Below are 22372 nucleotides of genomic sequence, written 5' to 3' on the forward strand. Positions count from 1 at the left end.
ATTCAAGATGTGTGACAAAAGAAACAGTGTTCTCCCCATGATCCAGTGAGGATGATGTTGGGGTGTTTTTGTTTCCAGATAAAGAAAGAGGAAGAAGAGACTCGCTGTGTTCACTGGAAATTCATCGCTGGGAAAGGCACCTGGGCTGAGGATGGCTGCGCCGTTCTCCACAAGAACAGCACTCACACCATCTGCAGCTGTGACCAGCTTTCCAGCTTCGCACTCCTTATAGGTCTCTCCCCGGAGTGGAGGTATCTCACTGTCAGACTCAGATCAAAGGGCTGGACTCTGAGCCCCTTACTCAGGTAGAATCAGTGGGAATTTTGCCAGAATGAACGCTGAGTAGGAACCTCAGGGTATAGTCTGTGACCAGGGCAGGCTGCAAAAAGGAGAGCAGATTCCCCTAAAACTAGTGGTTAACACTGTAGTTAGAATCACCAACCAGTCACAGTCTGTGCTCCAGATCCTCCAGATCCCCCACACTGGTTATTGAGAAGCTGAAAAAAAGAACTCACACAGCCCCCTTGACTGCATTCCAGTCTCTGGCTCCCAATCAGCAGATAGGTCCAGTAAAGTGAGAAGTTACTTAAAACTCTAGTCACTTAACAAAATGTTCCTCTGATCCCCAAAGGCGCAGCCACATTGCCAGGTCTATGTTCGTTTGGATCTTACCCAAAATATCACACTGCCAGCCAATCCAAAGCTTTTACGGGTCTATCAGACCTTTGTTCAAAGCTTCAGTTTGCAGAGAAGTTACTCCAGAGGTGAGATGCAGGATTGAAGACAAAATGGAGTCTGCATTTTTATATCTTTTTTCCATATGGTTTGTACTTCCTCTGTCCCAAACACAAGCTCACAGCACACGGGCATGGAAAGGTACTTAGAGTCCTGGCGCTCAGTCCCAGGCCCCACCCCCATTCCATCCATTCCCCTAAGGCTGAACCTCACCTCTTCCCACTCCCTCTCCACCCCTTCTCCTCCTCTTCCCTGCTTCTTTCCACCGCCTCCTCCGAGTACCTTCCACTTCATCTCTGTGAAACAAATCACCTCTCCAACCAACGATGTTTATCATACAGACAGCTTTGCTATGCCAGTGGAGCTGGTGCTTAAGCTGCAATTCTTCATCACAACTACATACAAAACCTGGAAGGGGAAGCGGGATTGGACCAAATCCTCTCTCTGATCCAAATCCACAACTCCTACTGAATTCAAAGGCCACCTCAGAGTTATAGCTGGGTGTCTCTCCCAGATTTAAAGGACCAGATCCCAGGTCAGAGAGCAGTTATTTCTTAGGGAAAGCACAGCCTGCTTGGGGGAGGGGGGATTTGCAGAGCCCTTGTGTGTTATGTGTGTGAGCTAGCTTTCAGTTTCACTGTAATGTGTGAAGAATAAAATAACCTGCTTATGGACCTTGGTTGCTTCTTTGGCGTGAGGGGTTGCTATCAGGTTCTGCCTCTCCTGGAAACCTAGGTCCCAATTCTAAAGCCTCTTTATGCCAATCTGGCAGTGTAAAGGGGCTTTAAAGTGGTCAGAAATGGCCCTCTGATTAGCCCTCCAGTGCAGGAGTCCTTCCTGGCTGCTGTAGAGCTGGCATCAAATCTCTACATTAGCCCTGACTCCAAACTGAGAGCGATAACTGTGTCAGCCCCCTTCAGTTCACCAGTATTTATTTATATTATCTGGGCACATACAGTTCCACGATGCTTGGTGCTGTACATACACACAGTCAGAGACAATCCCTGTCCCAAAGAGCTTACAAGCTAAGTAGACAAGATGGACACAAGGTGGGAGAACAGAAGGATTATTACCCCTGTTAGACAGATGGGGAACTGGAGATCAGGTGACTTGGCTAAAGTCACATAGAGAGCCTGTAGCAGTATCAGGAACTAAATTCAGTTCTGCTGTGTTAGGATGGTTTTTTGGTTAAGACGTCAGACTTTCACCATATCTTTCCCCCCAATGTCCATCCCTAAGTCTGGTAATTTTTTCTAGTGTTCATCGCACAACGTGGTGGTGTCTACCCCTGCCCTGTGCTTCAGGGGGACACAGGTCTAGAATGGCCTGAATGGTTAGCGGGGGGCCTGGCGCCGGCAGCAGCAAGTGTCCCAGCCCCAGCCTGCTCCACTCCACCCCACTGGCTTGCAGTGTTGCTCGGGGGTGGGGCCTTGGGGGAAGGATGGAGTGGGAGTGGGATGGGAAGAGATGGGGCAGAGACAGTGCACCAGGAAGATGAAAGCTCCCTGCAGGCTGTTGACAATGGTGAATAAATACGCCATGGCCGTGGCTGCTGGGCCTACTTGAAGGAGACCAAGGCTCCATGTGCAGCCCAGAATGAAGAGTTGGGCAATGGCTTTAAAGGTCAGTAACCTGGAAAAAGGCAGATGGTGAGATCCCGTTACAATAACCCTATGGAGAGCAATTGGGTCAGGAGGATCTGGGCAGAGTGGGGTGGAGCTACTGGCCCCTGCTCTCCTGTGTGGGACAGGGTTACTGTCAATGCAAACACACTGGGAATTCATTCCCATGGATCCTAGATATGCCGTTCCCCTCCTCAGGGCTGGCTCCAGCATTTTTGCCACCCCAAGCAGAAAAAAAAAAAAGCTTTGATCACTATGGGCGACACTTCACTGGCAGCTCTACTGCTGCTTCATTCTTCAGCGGCAATTCGGCGGCAGGTCCTTCACTCCAAGAGGGAGTGATAGGCCTGCTGCCGAAGAGCCAGACATGCCGCCCCTCTCTGTTGGTCGCCCCAAGCACCTGCTTGCTGCGCTGGTGCCTGGAGCCAGCCCTGCCCCTCCTGCAATTCCTCACTCCCTCAGCAGGCCAAGGACCTTCCAAACCAGGGATCTGATCCTCCAGGGTTGCTTTGTTTCCTTCTCAACTGTGCTTTTTGAGAGTGGACACGTGCGCTGAGGGAGGAGAATCTGTTTCTCAAGATCCACTGGGTCAGGGCAAAGAACGTCACATTTACCTGTGGAAACAGCAGGAAATATTTCCTGTAACATGTTTCATCTGGAGCTGATGACTCCAGCAGAGGCAGAGAACGATCCCAGGAGACCGATCTGAACGCTGCAGAACCAGGGACCCTCATCCCCTCTCCTGTAATATCCTCTAGCAGCTCTCGGTCCCTCCCCATGCATAGAGCTGATGGCACAGCCAGGGCTGAGATGGATCAACGGGATCACAGAGGCCAGATTCTGCTCAGAGTTAAAAATGAAGTGACTCCAGTCTCTAGTGGGGTCAGTTTACACCAGTGTAACTGAGAGCAGGATCTGAGTCACCCTGTCTCTAGGCTCTTCCCTGCCACTTTCAGGCTGTAACTAATCTCCCCAGCCCTGGGACCTGGGGAAGAAACTGCGTGGACTTTGTCATCTTCACTCCATCAAATGTAGGTCCTTTCCCCCACCAAACACTGCATGGTGCAACCCTTCCCTTCCTCATTGCTTTGGTCAATAACTGGACTAGACCAAACTCTTGCTGTCCTCAAGGTGAGCTCCCACTGGTTTCTGTGGCAGCTGTGCCTGAGTAAAGGCTGTCGGCCTGTGGATACAGCACAGGGACTAATCCCAGGGCTAGCCAAAGCAGATGAGCCATGTGGGACTGTGTTTCATGGGCCATGTTCTCCTCCTGGCTGCTCTGAAATCAATGGGGTCACAGAGGTGAGAGGATAAGGGGGCCCTGTGGTTCTGTGTGGTACCCACCAGGATTATGACACAGACTGGACCCAGGAAGCTCCAATGAAAGCCTCTCTCCAGGCCGAGCCAGCAGCTACAGGCAGGGAGGAAGAAAAAGCACATTATCCCAGTGCGGTGACATTAATATGAATATATTACCCCTTTTCAGCCTGTCAGGGTCCCCCTCCAGTCTGAACTCTGGGGTACAGATGTGGGGACCTGCATGAAAGACCCCCTAAGCTTATATTGTATTAGCTTAGGTTAAAAACTTCCCCAAGGCACAAATTCCTTTCCTTGACCTTGGACGATATTGCTGCCACCACCAAGTGATTTACACAAACATTTGGGGAAGGGTCACTTGGAACCCTATCCCCCCAAAATATCCCCCCAAACTCCTTCACCTCCTGTCCTGGGGAGGCTTGAGAATAATATTGGTTAGCAATATGAGCACACACCAGACCCTTTGTCTTCAGGACACTGAAAATCAATCAGGTTCTTAAAAGCGAAACTTTATTTACAAAAAAAAGTAAAAGAATCACACCTGCAAAATTAGGATGGAAGGTAACTTTACAGGGTAAATAAAAAGATTTAAAACACAGAGAATTCCCCTCTGGCTCAGCTTCACAGTTACAAAACAGGAATAAAATTATCTCTTAGCATAGGGAAAATTCACACGCTAAAGCAAAAAATAATCTTATGTATTTCCTTGCTTTACTTACAGTTTCTGTAATTTTAGATGGATTATTCCAGGTATATTTTCAGGAGATGTTGTAACTGCTTGGCTTCTCTCTCCATCAAGAGAGGGAAAAAACAGAGCCAAAAACAAATCCTCCCCTTGCCCCCTAGATTTGAAAGTATCTTCTTTCCTCATTGTTCCTTCAGGTCAGGTGCCAACTGGGTTATTTGACCTACTTAACCTCTTACAGGTAAAGTGATTCAGTACAGCTGTCAAGGAGGGATTTTATGCTAGCCTTCTCTCTATATCTATGACACAGCCACTGGAGCAGATTGTGTCCTGAAACAAAAAATAGATTACACTGAAAACCTTGAACACAGTCCCAGAGCCAGATGTGGACCCGTTATACCAGTGTGAATCCAGAGACGCGCCATAAGAATCCATGGAGTTAATCCTCATTTACACAGGTGTAAACACTCAGAGCTCAGATACCATGGTGATGGGTGTGGAATAAGAACCTGGGGGGGATAGAGTGAGATAAAAGAGAGAGTTGTGAGCAAGTCTGGCCTGCTGGTGCCAACAAAGTGTGCAGATTACTCTTTCTTTGGCAGAGTTGTGCAGTATTGATGGAGAGCCACAGACTCAGCTGATGTAAATCAGTTTAGCTGCATTGAAAGCAGTGGAACTACACTGATTTACACCATCCAACGGTCTCGCCTGGAGTGTCTAGAAGAAGCCACACCCTTCTTAGTGGAAGATCCTCATTTTAGAGGAGGGAGAAGAGAGAGGGAATCCTCAGGACTTTGTACACAGGAAGAAGGTTGGTTGTTTCCTTTCCACCAGCACCGCAAACCCGGCCTGGGACCTGGGAGTTGAGCTGGAATCATTAGTGGTGTGAGGTCTGCAGATATATGGCAGGTGGGCAACTCAGCTACAGTGCTCGGGGCAGCTTAGTGTCAGTGTGGAGGGCGAAGGGTCTGCACTTACTGTCTGGGAGTTGTGTAGCCACCTGGGTTGAATGCTGCAGAAATAGCCAGTGCCAGGACTGGGAATTCGTAGCCAAACGGGGACATGAAACTTTTCTTGAACTGGCTGGGGCTGGTGTAATTCACGACCGGCAGGTTCCTGATGGTGAGGAAAAGGTGGAGCCCCTCCAGGAACATCCAGGTGAAGCAGGCCAGAAAGAGGTAGGAAGTCAGCAATGACAGCACATGCCATCTGGGGAAGACAGAGAGCCCAGGGACACTGCAGTGGGAAAAAGAAATGCTGAGTATGGGGAAGACCTGCTGGCGGGGGTCACACCAGGATTCTTGTTAGCACAGCTCTCCAGTTATAGCGCTCCGTGACCCAGAGATGGCAGGTTCCTTGGTCTATGGAGGGTCCTGCGGGTGCACATTGCTGATACAGGAAGGGAGCAGAGATTAGTGGTTAGAGCAGGGTTGAAGGGATCCTGGTTCTGTTCCCAGCCCTGCCACAGATTCCCTGGGTGACAGTGGGCATGTCACTTGTCTCCCTATGCCTCAATTCCTCTCCTGTGACATAGGTATAGAATTGGCCACACTGCTGGAGATGGGGAGGCTCCCAGTGTGAAGAGGACTAACCTCCCCTGTGTCCTGGACAGCCCAGAATCCGGGGAAAACAACAGGTGCAAAGCCACACACTCCAGCCCTGCTGCGAGTGGAGGCAGGGGCGGCGAGTTGTGTGGGCCTGTGGTGCCCAGGCTCCATCAATATTCAGGGCCTGGGGGCCCAGCTCCATCAATGTTCAGGCCAGGTCTCTCCCCCAGCCCCACTTGCCACCCCTGCGTGCCTCCCCCAAGTGTCCCCGGCCCCCACTTGCTGCCCCCGTGCACCTCCCCGGGGCCCCAGAGCAGAGCATCCCTGTCTCTCCCCTGCACCTCTATGCTGCCTCGCTGCATCAACTGCCACCACAGGGTCCTAGTGCCCCCACCCACTACTGCCAGGGCAGACTGACCCTGAGCCTGCCCTTCCTCCTCAGACCCTTTCATTTTCCAGAGGGACCCTCCACCAGCACAGCCGCCCCCCCCATCTGTAGTCACTGCTCCTGCCCCACGCTGGATGAGGGGCAGCCCCACACCCCACCCCCAGTGAGGCTACAGTGGGGGGTAGCAGTAGGGGAGAAGTTGCACATGCAGGGGAGGCAAGGGAGCTTCCTGTACCTGAGAGGGGCCCTAGAAGCATGTGCGGTGACAGTGGTGCGAGATAAGTGAGGTGCGGGGGGGGTGGGGGACCTCCCCAAGAGCTCGCTGCTGCCTTCAGGGAGAGGATTGGGGGGAATTCTCCTCTCTGGCTCTTGCCCTGGGGCAGCCTATCTGCACCCCAAACTCCTCATCCCCAGCCCTGTCCCACCTCAGATCCCGCACTCCTGGTCAGAGCCCTCAACCCCTACACCTCAACCTTCTTCTTCAGTTCTGAGCCCCTCCCACACTCCAAACCCCTCATCCCCACTCAACCCCAGAGCCCTCACCCCCTGCACCCCAACCCTCTACCCTAGTCCTGGGCCCCTCCCACACCCCAAACCCCTCATCACCAGACCCACGCCAGAGCCCTCACATTTTGACATTATTTTAAAAAATATACAGTAACTCCTCGCTTAACGTTGTAGCTATGTTTCTGAAAAATGCTACTTTAAGTGAAATGATGTTAAGCGAATCCAATTTCCCCATAAGAATTAATGCAAATAGAGAAGTTAGGTTCCAGGGATTGTTGTTTTTTTTGGGTTTTTTTGCCAGATATATTTTATATATAGAGGATGTATAAGGATGATTTAGATGGGGATGGGTCCTGTTTTGAGCAGGGGGTTGGACTAGGTGACCTCCTGAGGTCCCTTCCAACCCTGATATTCTATGATTCTATGAAAATGTAACCCACACAAAAATTGTTGTTATTGGGTCAGGATTGTTTCCTAGGATTGAAACCTTGTCAGTCCACATGGACCAGGCCCAGTGAGCAGTTAGCACTTCTAGGAATATCCTTTAGGTCCTTTGCCCTCATTGAGTAAGGATCTGGGAGCTTTGGTTTTTGCCACCAATTTGTACATGATGCTCTCAGGGGCTTCAGAACCCATCATCATGTTGCTGCTTTATTGAAAACAGCTGATAGCTGCTACTTGTTGGCTTATCTGTGTGTGAGGTGGGAGCCGGGGAAGATCGAGGATGCTGTCTCTGCTGAACATGATGAGCCCTCTCAGAACCCCACCAGGAGCTGGACCAGTCCACATTTCTAACAGGAGGTGCGTGTGAGGGAACAGACAATTCCCTGGAGTGTTAGTAGCAGGCACAGATGGAGCATGTTCACCACTATCTCTGGCTAATAAGTCAGACGTGTTAGTCATGTAAAGGGGAGATGTTTTGTTGGAGGCAGGAGGACACTTTTATCCAGAGGTTGGTTAAAGCAGGATGCACAGCTCCTGAGCTTGCAGGAAATCCATGAACACATTAAGTTTGAATCTGATGAGGACGTCTGGTGAGGAGGCAGAACCTGGATCCACCATGGGGATGAGGCATGGTGCCAGGAGCACGTTTGCAAATGAGGAACCTTTTGCCCTTCACACTGATTGGCTCGGAATCTTGGTTAGTCTTAACGCACATGCTCACACCCAGAATTCATGGGGTGTCTGTATATTTTAATGTCATGCACTGCATATCCCTTCCACATATGGGGCAGCTGTGGCAGAGCCAAGAACAGATGCACATCTGCCATCCCGCTGCATGGTCATAGTCACGTGACTATCCTACAGCTCAAGCAGAGAGCTGAGACCTACATTAACCAACAGTTCATTGTGCAGCTACATCTCAACCCAGCCCCTATTTTGCCAAGGGCCAATGTGCAGTGAAAGAAGTGAAACTTAAATCTATTTTTAGAAAAACTTGTACTGAATTAGGCCCTGAGTACACCTCCTTTTTGGAAGTTCAAGGTCACTTTTTATGCAGCTCTTCCAAAGCAAGCAAGACGGCTGCACTGCATGATACCCTTCCACACACTTGCATCTACAGGGACCATTAGGCAACATCTCCTTAGAACGACCAAGCTGATTTTCACCAGCTGAGTATCTGAATGGTGCTGAGGAGATAGGAGAGAGATGATGAAAGTCTTAACCAAAAAGCATCCTAAGGCAGCAGAACTGAATTTAGTTCCTGATTCTGCTACAGGCTCCCTATGCGAGTTTAGCCAAGTCATCTGATCCCCTGTTCCCCCTCTGTCTAAAAGGGGTAATAATCCTTCTGTTCTCCCACCTTGTGTCCATCTTGTCTACTTCCTTGTAAACTCTTTGGGACAGGGATTGTGACTATGTATGTACAGCACCAAGCATAGTGGGACTGTATGTGCCCAGATAATATAAATAAATACTGCTGAACAGAAGGAGGCTGATACAGTCACTGCTCTCAGTTTGGAGAAGTTTCTTACAGAAAGATGACATCAGCGAATTTCACAGTGTTGTGGGAACAGCACGGTTTGAAAATAAATTTCCTTTAAAAAAAAAGCAGTAGAAGAGCATTTAGTGGTGCAGTGACAGCGCTGGAGCTGAAAATCGATTACAGGCCAGGTCCTCACCTGATGTAAACTAGTGTGTTTTCAAGGATCCTTCTGGGCCTTGGGAAGCAGACAATAGCCATGAAACAATGTGCTTCAGCCATGCCCTCAGCAGCACCTCCACCCCACCACTCACAACCCCATGCCAGGGCTGGGGGCAGGGCTAATGTAGAGATATGATGACAGCTCTACAGCAGCCAGGAAGGACTCCTGCACTGGAAGGCTAATCACAGGGCCATTTCTGCCCACTTTAAAGACTCTTTACACTGCTAGATTGGCATAAAGAGGCTTTAGAATTGGGCCCTAGGTTTCCAGGATACACAGATAGCAAACCCTCAAACCAAAGAAGCAACCAAGGTCCAAAAGCAGGTTATTTTATTATTTACACATTATGGTGAAACAGCAGAGCTAGCTCACACACATAGCATGCGAGGGCTCTGCAAATTGCCATACACACACACACACACACACGCCCACATGGTGTGCTTTCCCTATGAAATAACTGCTCTCTGACCTGGGATCTGGCCCTTTGAATCTGGAAGAGACACCCAGCTACAACCCTAGGGTGGACTTTGAATTCAGTAGGAGTTATGGATTTGGATCAGAGAGAGGATTTGGTCCAATCACGCTTCCCCTTCCAGGTTTTGTATGTAGTTGTGATGAAGAACGGCAGCTGAAGCACCTGCCCCACTGGCACAGCAAAGCCGACTGTATGATAAACATTGTTGGTTGGAGAGGTGATTGTTTCATGAAGATGAAGTGGAGGCCTCTCCCCAACTCACCTGCCCGCAAAACAAATATACTTTGAGTGCCAATTCCATGGGAAAACTCCAGTCAACTTTAATGGGATTAGGAATGGGTCCTCATTCAGGAATAGTGCAGAGTCTGCAAAATGCAGCCAGCTTCCGCTGAAGTGACATCACATGCAGGGAAATAACTAAACAAAAGTAGACAAAGCCCGCTCCCTTCCCCCACCAACTCACAGGTAATATAGGCTGCTCTAAATAAACCAGAAATGTCCACTTCCAGACAAAGGTTGTGTCTTCTCGTGTTGGGACTGGAGCAGGGAGGTTTTTCCATATATAAGTCTCCACTTTTCCCTCCAGACAAAACTTCTGGATCTTTTCCCAGTAGAGGTAATGGAACCAGAGGAAATTCCATGGAATGTTAACTCTCCGGTGGAGATGGCCATCTGCACTGACAAGATTTCCACCCAGGTTTTGGTTTACAGACTTCCCTGCTTGGGTAATTACCTGAATTTGTGTTAAAGTGAACACCTTCCCAGCCCATGCCACAGTGAGTGATGCATGGAGCTTGCAAAGCAGGAAAGGGAAGGGAAGGTGGAGGTACGCAAGAAAGGAGGAGTTCAGTGCTGGGTTCTAGGAGACCTGGGATTCCCCCTTGATTTGGATGCAATTGAATCTCACTAAGACTCCCAATACCGTTCTCAGATGGGTTAAAACAAGCATATGTCACTCAGGGGACAAAGCACCTCAGGTGCTAAAACAGACCTAGATGGACGCGACTTTTGGATTCTGGTGTTGGAATAGAATAGAGGATCTCTTACCATCTTGGCGCTGGTAGTTACAGTGGACACAGACACAGTAAAGTTTTGAGTTGTGGGGTTGGGTTTTCTTGTGCCTTTAATCCATCTCCTGTACTCCTCTCTCACCTGGAGAATAAGGGATATGGTCACTACATCATGTAACTAACACCCTCAGACCAGGCCACTAAGCCCGTGAAGTCACTGGGTGGCTGATGATCAGCCATGGGCATTACCTGGCGATTGAAGAGACAGTGCACCAGGAAGATGAAGACGCCCTGCAGGCTGTTGACAATGGTGAATAAATACGCCATGACCATTTTTGCTGAGCCAACTTGGAAGAGACCAAGACTCCATGTGCAGCCCAGAATGAATAGCTGGGCAATAGCTTTAAAAGTCAGTAGTCTGGATAAAGGCAGACAGAGAGATCCCATTATAATGACCCTACGGTGAGTGACTGAGTCAGGGGGCTCTGGGCAGTGTGGGGTAAAACAGTTGGCACCTGCTTTACTGTGTCTTAGGGTCACTGTCAAGACGAACACAATGGCAACTTACGCCTATGAATCTGAAATACAATATTGTGCCCAACCATTATCCCCCACTACACACACACCTTCCCCTCCTACAGGTGGCTCTTCCAAAGCAAATGGTTCAACCTCTCATTACAGTTTTGTTTCTAATCCCTTCACATCAGGCCCTGGCAATGTGACAATCAAGTGGGAACAGGATATTGGGCTCTCGGGACCCCATCTATGTTGTTCCATAAATAGACAGAGGGATTGATACAGAGCACACTTGCCTTCCTCCTCAATGGATGGCACTTTACCTCGACAGCATCCACAGCGCCAGGGAAAAGAGATGAGTTTCCTCCCTAAGTAGCACATGGCCCAGCTCTGAATATCAGCACAGACTTGCATTTCTCCTTACACAGCACTAGGCACGTGCAGTAAGTAACACCATGGTTTTCTGAAGCCTCAACATTCTGATCTGGTTCCAAAATCTTTTTCCTCTCTCATGTCTCCATCCAGCACTCCCAGCTGGTGGCCCTGATCTTGTTCCTCTCTAACAAACAGATTTCATAATGACTTCAGCGGGCTTTGGAACAGATTGCAACTGTCATCTCAATATCCATCCAGGGACCCAACATGATGCACATGGCAGAAACGTATGTCTCATGATGATCCTTTACTGCCATAGACCTCTCCTCTCTCCTAACCTGACCCTTCAATTGCCACCGTGGCTGTGCTGTGTCTAATTTAAGGTCTGACACAGCATACCCTTATTCATGCAAATTGTCCTTATTTTGGCAGATGGTCCCATGGACAACTTTAGGATTCATGAGTAAGGGACTCCTGATGTGAGTTAGGGTTTATCAGCTCCTTGGGCCGTGAGACTGTTACTCTCTCATCAAGCAGAAGGTCGCCAAGATAACCTGGAAACCCTCCAGTGGCATGTGCTCAGCTGTATGGTAGCAGCAATCTGTGCAGAATCCCACAGGAATTCCCATACAGGAGGCTCACTGGACCCTTCTAGTAGATTTAGTGCTGTCCTACCTGGTGTCTTTGAGAGTGGACACATCTTCATTAAGGGAGGAGAGTTTGTCTCTCAGGATCCGGAGGGTTACAATAAAAAATGTTACATTTATCTGTGGAAACAGCATGAAATATTCCTTGTAAAATATACCAGCCAAGGCCAGTCTCTCTGGGATGAGACAGCTGCAGAGCAGTGACTGCTCGTCAAGTGGGTCATACACCATTCCCTGCCAGATCTGGTCCCAGGCCCTGCAGGAAACTGTTGGCATAGGCAGGGCTGCAATGCATCACATGTGATCATACAGCCAGAGGGCCACATTCTGCTGTTCTCTGAATCTGGAGGGACTCCACTCATTCCAGTGGGGTCTGCAGTTATAACAGAGTTCGAGCCATGTGATTTGGCCCAAAGCTTCTAGATCCTGTCTATAGAGTGTTCTCTTCAATTCTGAGGCTGAAATTAATTCTTAACCTGCTGCCTGAGATGGGGAGGAATCTGCAAAGACATTTGCTACCTTTATCTCTTGCAACAATGCACCCTTCCATCCTCAAACTCCCAACACTGCAGCCACCTTCCCTTTCCCCATCACTTGGGTTATTTACCAGCCAGGCTGGACAAGGCAAGGGACAAAACTATCCTCATTCTAGCAGAGGTCCCACTTGCTTCCATGGCAACATTGCATGAGTAATGACATATTATAATTAATCATAGTATGGTAGCACCTAGAGGCTCCAACTAAGACTGCACTGGGTTCTGTACTCACACATAAAAAGGGGCAGCCTCTGTTCTGAGCATTTGTTCACAAAATAACTAGGCAAGACCACAGGCACCAGCTTCCTCTGGGACACAGGTTGCTCAACCCCCAACTCTGCCCCAGGCCCCACCTCCACCCGACCCTTTGTCCCAAGCCCCCACCCCACCTCTTCCTACCTCCAATTGGCCCCCAACCCCACCGCCACCCCCACCCCTTCTCCAAGCCCTTGACTCTTCCCATCCCACCCCAGCTCTTCCAACCTAGTTCCGCCTCCTCTCCCGCAGCACCTCCTGCACAGCACAGAACAGTTGATTGCGGCAGGCGGGATAGAGGGGAAGTTGCTGATCGGTGGGGCTGCTGGTGGGCGGGAGGCACAAGGCGCGTAGTGCGGGAGGTGGCTGCCAGTGGGTGCTGAGCATCCACTAATTTTTTTTGGTGCCTATGGGCAAGACAGACGAAGGGTGGGAGGAGAAACAGAGGTACAGCGAGGGGAAGCTACTTCCCAAGTTAACACAGCAGGCCAGTGGCTGAGTCAGGGCTCCTGACTCACAATCCAGTGCCCGACCCATTCGCCCTGATTGACTCCATAGAATGTAGGCTGTTGTGTTAGGTGGAAATCCTGCACTGGCCAAAGAGAAGTGGATGAAATGGGATCTTATAGGACTCTTTCATTTTAAATTCTCTGGAAGATATCTTGGCTCCACTGGAAACCACAGGGTTGCAGAGGTGAGAGGAGAATGGCCTTGTGGTTTTGTGAGGTACCCACCAGGATTATGGCACAGACTGGACCCAGAAAGCTCCAATGAAATCCTCTGTCCAGGCTGAGCCAGCATCTACAGGGAGGGAGGAAGAAGAAGGTGACTTTAATGGGATTACTGCCCTTTTTCAGCCCTAGGGGCAGAGAGGGGGTGTCACAGGGCAGCTGGCTCTCAAAAATGAGATGGATCTCAGCCTGCTGGTGACATGGCCGACTCTCTTGCGGGCAGCAGGAAAACAGTCCTCCCCATCTACCTCAGCATCTCCTGCTTCCAGCCACCACTTCCTCTTCCACCTCCTCACATGACCCTTTCTGGCGGATGGGCCAGTATTGATGGAGGGCCAGACATGCAGCGGATGGACATTGGCCTAGCTGCACTGAAAGAAGTGGAGTTGCCCTGATTTACACCAGCTGAGGATCTCACCTGAGGTGTCTAGAACATGCCACACCCTGTTCTAGTGGAGTCACTCACTTTAGAGAGGGGATCCTCAGGGATTTGCACACAGTAAGAAGGTGCATTTGTTTCCTATCCACCAGCGCCACAAATCCAGCCTGGGAGCTGGGAGTTAAGCTGGGATCTTTCTGGCTTGTTCTTCTCCATTGTCAGTGGGGTGAGGAGTGCAGATGCCCAACAGGGGGCAACTCAACTGCAGTGCTCGGGGCAGCTTAATGTCCCTGGGGATGGGAAGGGTCCGAGGGGGACATTCAGCTCCCAGGCAGGGTGAGCAGGGAAATCTAGGTTCAAGTCAGACCTGGGGTGAGCCGGACAGGCACATGGAAGCCCCATCCCGGCTTCACTTCGGGATGGGCGCTGCACGTACTGTGTGGAAGTTCCGTAGCCTTCAGGATTCACAGCTGCAGAAATAGTCACCACCAGGGCTGGGAATCCATAGCCGAACGGATACATGAATCTCTTCTTGAACCAGCTGGTGCTGGTGTAATTCACGACCTTCAGGTTCCTGACGGCGAGGAAGAGGTGCAGCCCCTCCAGGAACATCCAGGTGAAGCAGGCCAGGAAGAGGTAGTGTAGGAGGGCAGCAATGACAGCACAGACCACCTGAGGACAGGACGAGAGAGGGCTCTGGGACACTGCTTCCAGGAAGGGAAATACTGAATTTGGAGATAGGGGGTCTTTGCGGAGGATCTCACACGGCTTTTTATTAACACATCTCTCTAGTTATGATGCTCTCCCAGAGACAATACCTTCTTCAGTCTATGAGGGGCTTGTCTAAGGGCAAGCTGGCTGGCCCTTTCAATCATTCAGAGTCCAGGCCGGTCCTGATCTCCACTCAGAAAAGATGGTTTCGGGGGGTTGTAGTTCCCAAATAAATTGTGGAAATTATTGAATACTGTGAGGAATCCTAGGAAAGGGAGCAGGGACATAAACAAGTTCCCGGTCCTCATAACAGGGAGAGACCTGGGGGGTGTAGGTTCTCTTCTCTATATCTGCTTTAGGGTATAGGTTTCTTGCATCTGCCCATCAATCTGGGGGCAGAGAGGACAGGCAGGGGCCAGGACTCTGGAAATCAGGGTTCCTTTTTCTGAATGATGAAGGAAGGAGCCCACAAGGAAAAGGGAAAGACTGGTTTCACCCATAGAGATTTCTTTTGGAGAGGAGTAAAAATTATTTCTGAAGGACTAAAGAGCATGAAATAAATGTTACCATCCAGCTGAGGGCATAAAAAGGTGCTGGGGTGAGGGGAGCTTTAGAAATGCTGACAGAGGATCTGGATACAGCTCAATTTTCAACCAAGAATAGAAGTGCATAACAGACCCGAATGCCGGTGCGCTTCACTGCGGTGAGGAAGAGCAGATTGGCCAGGTAGAGGCAGAGCTGCAGATGAAGGGAGGTGCTAACATTGCGGATGGAGTCGCACAGGAGGAAGGTGAGGATGGCGAGGAAGAGGCACAGCAGGGAGAGGGTCAGTCCCACATAGGTGATGATGGTCAGTGGGACACTCTCCTGTAACACAGCAAAGGGAGAATCACCAGTGAATCCTGTGAAGCTATATGGGAAATAAAGGGAAGTAAGGAGAACCCTGGAGAATTACAGACAATTCAGTTTAGCTTCCGTACCTGGAAAGATAATGGAGCAAATAATTAAGCAATCAATTTGCAAACACCCACAGGATAATAAGGTGATAAATAACAGTCAGCATGAATTTGTCAAGAACCAATCGTATCAAAACAACCTGATAGCTTTCTTTGACAGGGTAACAAGCCCTATGAATGGGGGTGGAGGGGGGAAGAGGTAGATGTGGTATATCTTGACTATAGTAAGGCTTTTGATACTGGAGGGAGGTTGTGGAATCTCCATCCTTAGAGGTTTTTAAGAATGACAAAGTCCTGGCTGGGATGATTTAGTTGGTGTTGGTCTTGCTTTGAGCAGGGGATTGGACTAGATTACCTCCTGAGGCTCTTCCAACCCTAATATTCTATTATTCTATGACCGTCTCATAAATAATAAGGTGGGTGCATAACTGGTTGGAAAATCATTCCCAGAGACTAGTTATCAGTGGTTTAAAATCATGCTGGAAGGGCATATCAAGTGAGGTCCCACAGGGCTTGATTCTGGGTCCAGTTCTGTTTAATATCTTCATGAATGATTTAGATAATGGAATAGAGAGTACACTTTTAAAGTTTTTGGATGATACCAAGCTGAACGGGGTTGCAAGTGCCTTGGAGGATAGGATTAAAATTCAAAATGATCTGGACAAACTGGACAAATTGTTTGAAGTAAACAGGATGAAAGTCAATAAAGACAAATGCAAAGTACTCCACTTAGGAAGAAATAATCAGTTGCACACTTACAAAATGGGAAATCACTACCTAGGAAGGAGTACTGAAGAAAGGAATCGGGGGGTTATAGTGGATCCAGAGCCATCCTTAGGGGGCCCTACACAGTATTATTAAACTGGTGCCCCTATGCCTGATGGTAGCCCGGGCTCACAGCCCATGGGGGTGTAGGAGGGAGGGAGGAGGTAGCAAAGGATACCGAGACGCCCAGCCCACCTCATGGTGGCAAAGAGCCACAATTCCTTGCAGAGACCCCTGTACCCTCTCCCTCACGCAGAATGTGTGGCGCTCGCACATTCGTCTCTATGAATATGGTCCCTTCCTGACGAGACTGCAGCGTGCACTGGGTGTGCGGGAGCTGACCCCCACTTACCTGCTGTCATAGGCAGTGCATGAAGCTGCCCTTTGGGAAGCCTAGCTCCCCAGCCCACCTCTTCTGCCTGTGGCCCTGCCCATACTCCACCTCGGCTCTGCCCAGGCTCCGCCCCCACTCTCCCCAGGCCCCTCCCTTCCCCACTGTCTCCCTCCTTCCTTCCCTCTCCCTCCCTGCTCATCCCCTTCCAGCCAAATCTCTGAACCCAAATGAAGCAAATGACATTAGAAAAAAATTGCAGAAGAGTGGGGTTTTTTTCAAAAGAAAATGGAGCATGTTTTCCACTGCATGCTGGAAGACATGCAGAAGGTACCTAATTAAAAGCACTAAATTTAGGAATAAAAAATCTCAGTCACGGGTATTTTGACAGGTTTCAGAGTAGCAGCCGTGTTAGTCTGTATCCGCAAAAAGAACAGGAGCAATTGTGGCACCTTAGAGACTAACAAATTTATTTCAGCATAAGCTTTTGTGAGCTACAGTTCACTTCTTCGGATGCACAGAATGGAACGCACAGACAGGAGATATTTATACATACAGAGAACATGAAAAGGTGGAAGTATGCATATCAACTGGAAGAGTCCAATTAAAGATTTTAGGCATAACAAAGGATTTTATATCTTACTAAGGTACTGATTTTGCTGGAGGAGTCTCTTAAAACTAGTTCATCAAATAGTCAGAAATAAAGAAAGGGAAACTCGTTTGTCTGAAAGGAAAGGAATGTTGTCCCTAGCCTCTCTTCAAGGGAGGGTGAAGGGAAAAAGGGATGGACAGAAAGGACAGGAAGACTTTGGAAGCAAGTTTTTTTGTATTATAGCAATTAAAATTAAAATTGTATTGTAGATAAGTGGTATTTTGAAGGGTTTATTTAAAAAACTCAATGCCTGAAGATCCAAGCATTTAAAGCGAAAGATGAAGACTCACGTTGTGGATCTAAAGACCTGTGAAAGAATTTTTTAGAGATGTGATTTTATAATCTTCCGCAATCTGCTAAGGAAATATTTTTAAAGCAAATTTTAAACTAAGGTCCTGTAGACTGACATGTTCTGAGTAAATATTACTGTAATGCACAACTGTTTGTCAGTAAATTCAGAAACTGACAGTATACACCTAGAGGCAGTGATGAGCTGCCAAAATCTTAACAACCGGTTCCCTATAAAAAGTTCTGACTTAAGGGGGGGGAGGCAGGGGAGGAGCCAGGGCGGGGGGAGACATACTTTTGGGGCCAAGGGCCCCTGCAGGGCCCGGGGCAAATTGCCTCACTTGCCCTCCCCACCCTCCTGCGGCCCTGGAGCTCGCAGCGCCCCCCTTACCTTGCCAGCAGCTCAAAGCAGCAGGACGACTCAGGAGCTCAGCTGAGCTGCCCAACTGCTGGCCACGCTGCAGCTCTGTGGGGGGTAGGTTGAAGGCGGAGGGAGACATTCTCGTGGGGCCAGGGGCCCAGGGCAAAATGCCCCACTTGCCCCCCCCCCGCAGCTCCAGAGCTCGCAGCCCCCGCCCAGCTTACCTTGCTTGCAGCCCAGAGCTCAGCTAAGCTGTCCAGCTGCTGGTCATGCTGCAGCTCTGCAGGATGAGGGAAGTGGGGGACAGCCCAGGGGAGATATCCTCGTGGGGCCGGGGCCCCTGCAGGGCCTGGGCCAATTGCCCCACTTTCCCCCTCCCCTCACCTCTGGCCAGCCCTGGAGCTTGCAGTAGCCCCTCCCCCCTTGCCGGCCATTCAAAAAGCGGCAGCAGGACGACTCCTGAGCTCAGCTGAGCTATGCAGCTGGTGCCGGTGGCTGGCCACGCTGCAGCTGGCAGGAAATGAGGGAGGGGCCTGGGGAGCCTCAGCCTCCCCAGCTGGGAATCCTGGGAGCAAGAGGATGGTCTGGCCCGCTGACCGGAGTTCTTTGCCCACCTCCTGGCCCTTTAACAACCGGTTCTCCATGGAGGTCTAATTTTAGCAACTGGTTCTTGGGAACTGGTGGGAACCGGCTCCAGCTGACCACTGCCTAGGGGTTAGCAAATGTCTGTGAAATGCCTTCATTACCACTTGAATGGCTCTTTGAATGGGTGAAGGCTTTTTTACTTTTAAGTTACTAGATCCCCTCCGGAGTACGAGCCACCAGGCTGCAGCAGCTAGCTGTGGGAGCCTGCAGGAAAGGTCAGCACAGGCATAGGAAGAAGCGGAAGGGTGGACACTAAGACCCCGGAGTGCCCCAAATTTTTGGGTGCCCTACACAGCCACGTTTGCATATGCCTAAGGATGGCCCTGAGTGGATCACAAGCTAAATATGAGTCAACAGTATAACACGGTTGCAAAAAAAGCAGGGATGACTGGCAGCCCCCCATCAGCTCCCCACTACCCTAAGTTCCCTGTGCAGCACCTGCCTGCAGTTCAGCTGTGTCCCTCCCCCCACTGCCATGTGCTGCTCCTGCCCTCTGCCTTGGAGCTGCTCCCTGAGACTCCTGCTTGCTATGCTAGGGGGGAGGGAAGGAAGAGGGGAGCTAATGTCAAGGTGTCCCCTGCCCCACTGCTCCTGCACCCTGCTTACCCCATTTTCCATAGAGCAGGGCTCAGGACGGAGGGAGCTTGTAGCAGCTGTGGTCTGAGCAAGCTGATCTAATTAACAAGGCAGTGTACTTAAGGGTAATGTGTATATCTCCCTCCATTCCTGCTGCCTTGCAGAGTGAGAGAGTTAACCCTTGAGGGTTCAGCCAATTGCTAGTTCATCATTTAGCAGTAAGGGAAATACCCCACCCTCTGACTCCTCCACCTCAACCAAGCTTCACAATCATCATCACTGTGTACCAGTATTAAACTGTTTAAAAAAAATAAAAAATAAAATAATTGGAGATATAGCAAACTCCTAGAACTGGAAGGGACCTTGAAAAATCATTGAGTCTAGCCCCCTGCCTTCACTAGCAGGACCAATTTTTGCCCCAGATTCAGGAACATAACTATAACGTTAAGTGAGGAGTTACTGTATTACAAAATCACAATGAATCTTACAAGATATGCCATGTAAGGTATCAGTTGAAAAGTTATGATTTGCTAAGTATGATAATCTTGTTTATATATATGCATTATCTTTGCATTGTGAGTTATAAATATGTGTGATATATCTGTGCTGTGTTTGTGGGTGACACCCCTAGACAGATTGGCATCAGCACTATCCAGTCTGTTTGATGGCCCGTCAAAGGTAATCAGCTATACCAGCATTCTCAAATGGGGGGTCCGCAGGTCCCGCTGACCAAGTTCTCCACCTCCCTCCCAGTGTCTTCTGCATGCCAGGGAACAGCTGTTCCGCAGCACACAGGAGGCGCTGAGAGGGAGAGGGAGGAGCGTGGATGGGGTGCACTTGGGGTACGGGGTGGAAAGAGGCAGGGAAGAGGAGAAGCAGGGGTGGAGCGCGGGCGCGAAGAGGTGGAGTGGGGCCTTGGGAGAATGGATGGAATGGAGGTGGGGCCTGGGGCTGAGCGGGGGCTTGGGGGTCTGCAAAAATTTTAAATCAAAATGGGGATCCTTGGGTTGCAAAAGTCTGAGAACTGCTGAGCTCTACAACAAACCCATTGAGAGAAGCCAGGAGCTATGCTCATGAGTCAGTAGGACATGTAGGGACAGGGGACTCCAAGTACCTTTCCATGCCCATGTGCTGTGAGCTTGTGTTAGGGACAGAGGAAGTACAAGCCACATGGAAAAGGATAGAAAAAGGCAGCTGCATCACCTCCATTTTGTCTTCAGTCCTGCTTCTCACTTCTGGAGTAACTTCTCTACAAAAGGAAGCTTTGAACAAAGGTCTGATAGACCCATCTAAGCTTTGGGTGTGTTCCAGAGGGACTTTATAAGCCAACAAACTCACTAAGGCTGCTAAGAACCTGATATATGGACCTTGAATTCATATGTATCAGATTGCTTTGATCATTTAACAGCTCTCTTCTCTTTCTTTTCTTTTCATTTGTAATAAAACCTTTAATTTTAGATACTAAAGGATAGGCTGTCAGTGTGGTATTTTAGGTAAGATCCAAACTAATATAGACCTGGCAATGTGGCTGCCCCTTTCAGGATCAGAGGAATATTTTGTTAAGTAACTAGAGTTTTAAGTGTGAGTTCTTTTTTTCAGCTTCTCGATAACCAGTGTGGGGGATCTGGAGCACAGACTGTGACTGGTTAGTGATTCTAACTACAGTGTTAATCACCAGTTCTGGAGGAATCTGTCTCCTTTCTACACCTGCCCTGACCTTGGCATTGTCAGTGTGGGCTACTCTAGGCACCTCCGATCACAACTCCAGCCCAGCCCCCTTAACGCTGACACATCCTGTATCGCCACAGATTATACCCTGAGGTTCCGACTCAGCGTTCATTCAGGCAAAATTCCCACTGATTTTGCCCAAGTCAGGAGAGTCCAGCCCTTTGATCTGAGTCTGACAGTGAGATACCTCCACTCTGGTGAGACCCATAAGGAGTGCGAAGCTGGAGAGATGGTCACAGCTGCAGATGGTGTGAGTGCTGTTCGTGTGGAGAATGGTGCAGCCATCCTCAACCCAGGTGCCTTTCCCAGCAATGAATTTCCAGTGAACACAGCAAGTCTCTTCCTCCTCTTTCTTTTCCTGGAAAAAAAAACAACCCATCATCATCCTCACTGGACCATGGGGAGAACACTGTTTCTTTTGTCACACATCTCTAATAGACCATCATAAACCTGAAATCACCAATGGCTTCATGGTTCTCATTGTGCTGCACGTAACAGCCATGTGGGACTTCCCATTGGCAGTGGAAATACAAGCGAGATCTTCCAGCTCCAACAGCACAAGCCCCCGATCCCAGAACTAAAGTGGTAATTCCCTAACTCTGAGCACTGTAGGGTCTATGACACACAATTGTGCTGTTCCGATTTGAGCCATAAAAAGGCATTCACACACACACACACAAATACCCACATGCACTCTAGTGAGTTCATTACTTCATCAAAGAAGGCATCATGCTGTTTCCCTGAACTTTGCTATCCATAGGGCAGAGGTCTCCAAACTGTGGGGTGCATTCCCCTAGGGGGACATAGAGGAAATTTCAGAGGGACATGACAGGCATCGAGGACATGGGGGAGCAGAGAGGGAGCACCACCCAGACCCTCCCCACCCTGAGCTCTGCTCTGGTCCCACCAGCAGCCGCATCCCTGACTTCCAGCCCCATGCCTGGCACCATCCGAAACCTCAGTATGGCTCTATTCCCAGCCCCAGCACCAGCACCAGTCCCAGCCCCAGCCCCTTATGGATCCATTCCCAGCCCAGGCTGAGGGCAGGGGCAGGGCTGGGAGATGAGCCACACCTGGCCCTGGGCTCAGCTGCAGGCTTCCACTGCAGCTCGGCTGCTTCTCTACTCCCACCCCCACCCTCAGCCCCTAGCCATGGCTCTGGCCTTGATCCCATCCCCAAACCCAACACAGCCACAGCCCCAGTCTCAGCCCCCTTACCCCATCCGTGTCCTTTCCCCCTACCGCCGAGCCGTGGTCCCGCTCCCATCCCCGGCTCAGAGGGTGGGGCATGGATAATGGTAAGGGTGGGGGACAATCCTCAAAAGTTTGGGGACCACTGCTATACGAAGTTGTTTTCCAATTATTCCTGCTCTAAGGGGTGAGCCAGGCACAGTTGTTACTCCAGAGCATTTTACAGGATGAATCATAACCCAATCAGGCCTGGGGTGAACCCTATGTAACATCCTCCACCAAAACAGCCCCCGTGT

General features: G+C 49.8%; 1 protein-coding gene across 3 annotated transcripts in view; it reads right to left on the reverse strand.

The window, feature by feature from the left end:
- Positions 1-4288: 4288 nt before the first annotated feature.
- LOC127035653 (adhesion G protein-coupled receptor E3-like) overlaps positions 4289-22372 on the reverse strand; it is a 37664-nt gene continuing 19580 nt past the window's right edge. The window contains exons 9-17 of one of the 3 annotated variants that reach the window (XM_050925785.1): positions 21073-21243; positions 15262-15450; positions 14309-14544; positions 13497-13563; positions 12000-12091; positions 10683-10851; positions 10471-10575; positions 5338-5595; positions 4289-4868 (exon numbers count right to left, since the gene is read on the reverse strand). In XM_050925785.1, coding sequence (XP_050781742.1) covers positions 4806-4868; positions 5338-5595; positions 10471-10575; positions 10683-10851; positions 12000-12091; positions 13497-13563; positions 14309-14544; positions 15262-15450; positions 21073-21243 — 1350 coding nt within the window. In that variant the 3' untranslated portion in view covers positions 4289-4805. Of the gene's footprint in view, positions 4869-5337; positions 5596-9137; positions 9686-10470; positions 10576-10682; positions 11509-11999; positions 12092-13496; positions 13564-14308; positions 14545-15261; positions 15451-21072; positions 21244-22372 lie in introns of those variants that run through there. The other 2 variants (XM_050925786.1, XM_050925787.1) reach the window with 2 other exon arrangements.

The sequence above is a fragment of the Gopherus flavomarginatus genome, chromosome 16 (assembly GCF_025201925.1).
Source record: "Gopherus flavomarginatus isolate rGopFla2 chromosome 16, rGopFla2.mat.asm, whole genome shotgun sequence".
NCBI lineage: Eukaryota > Metazoa > Chordata > Testudines > Testudinidae > Gopherus > Gopherus flavomarginatus.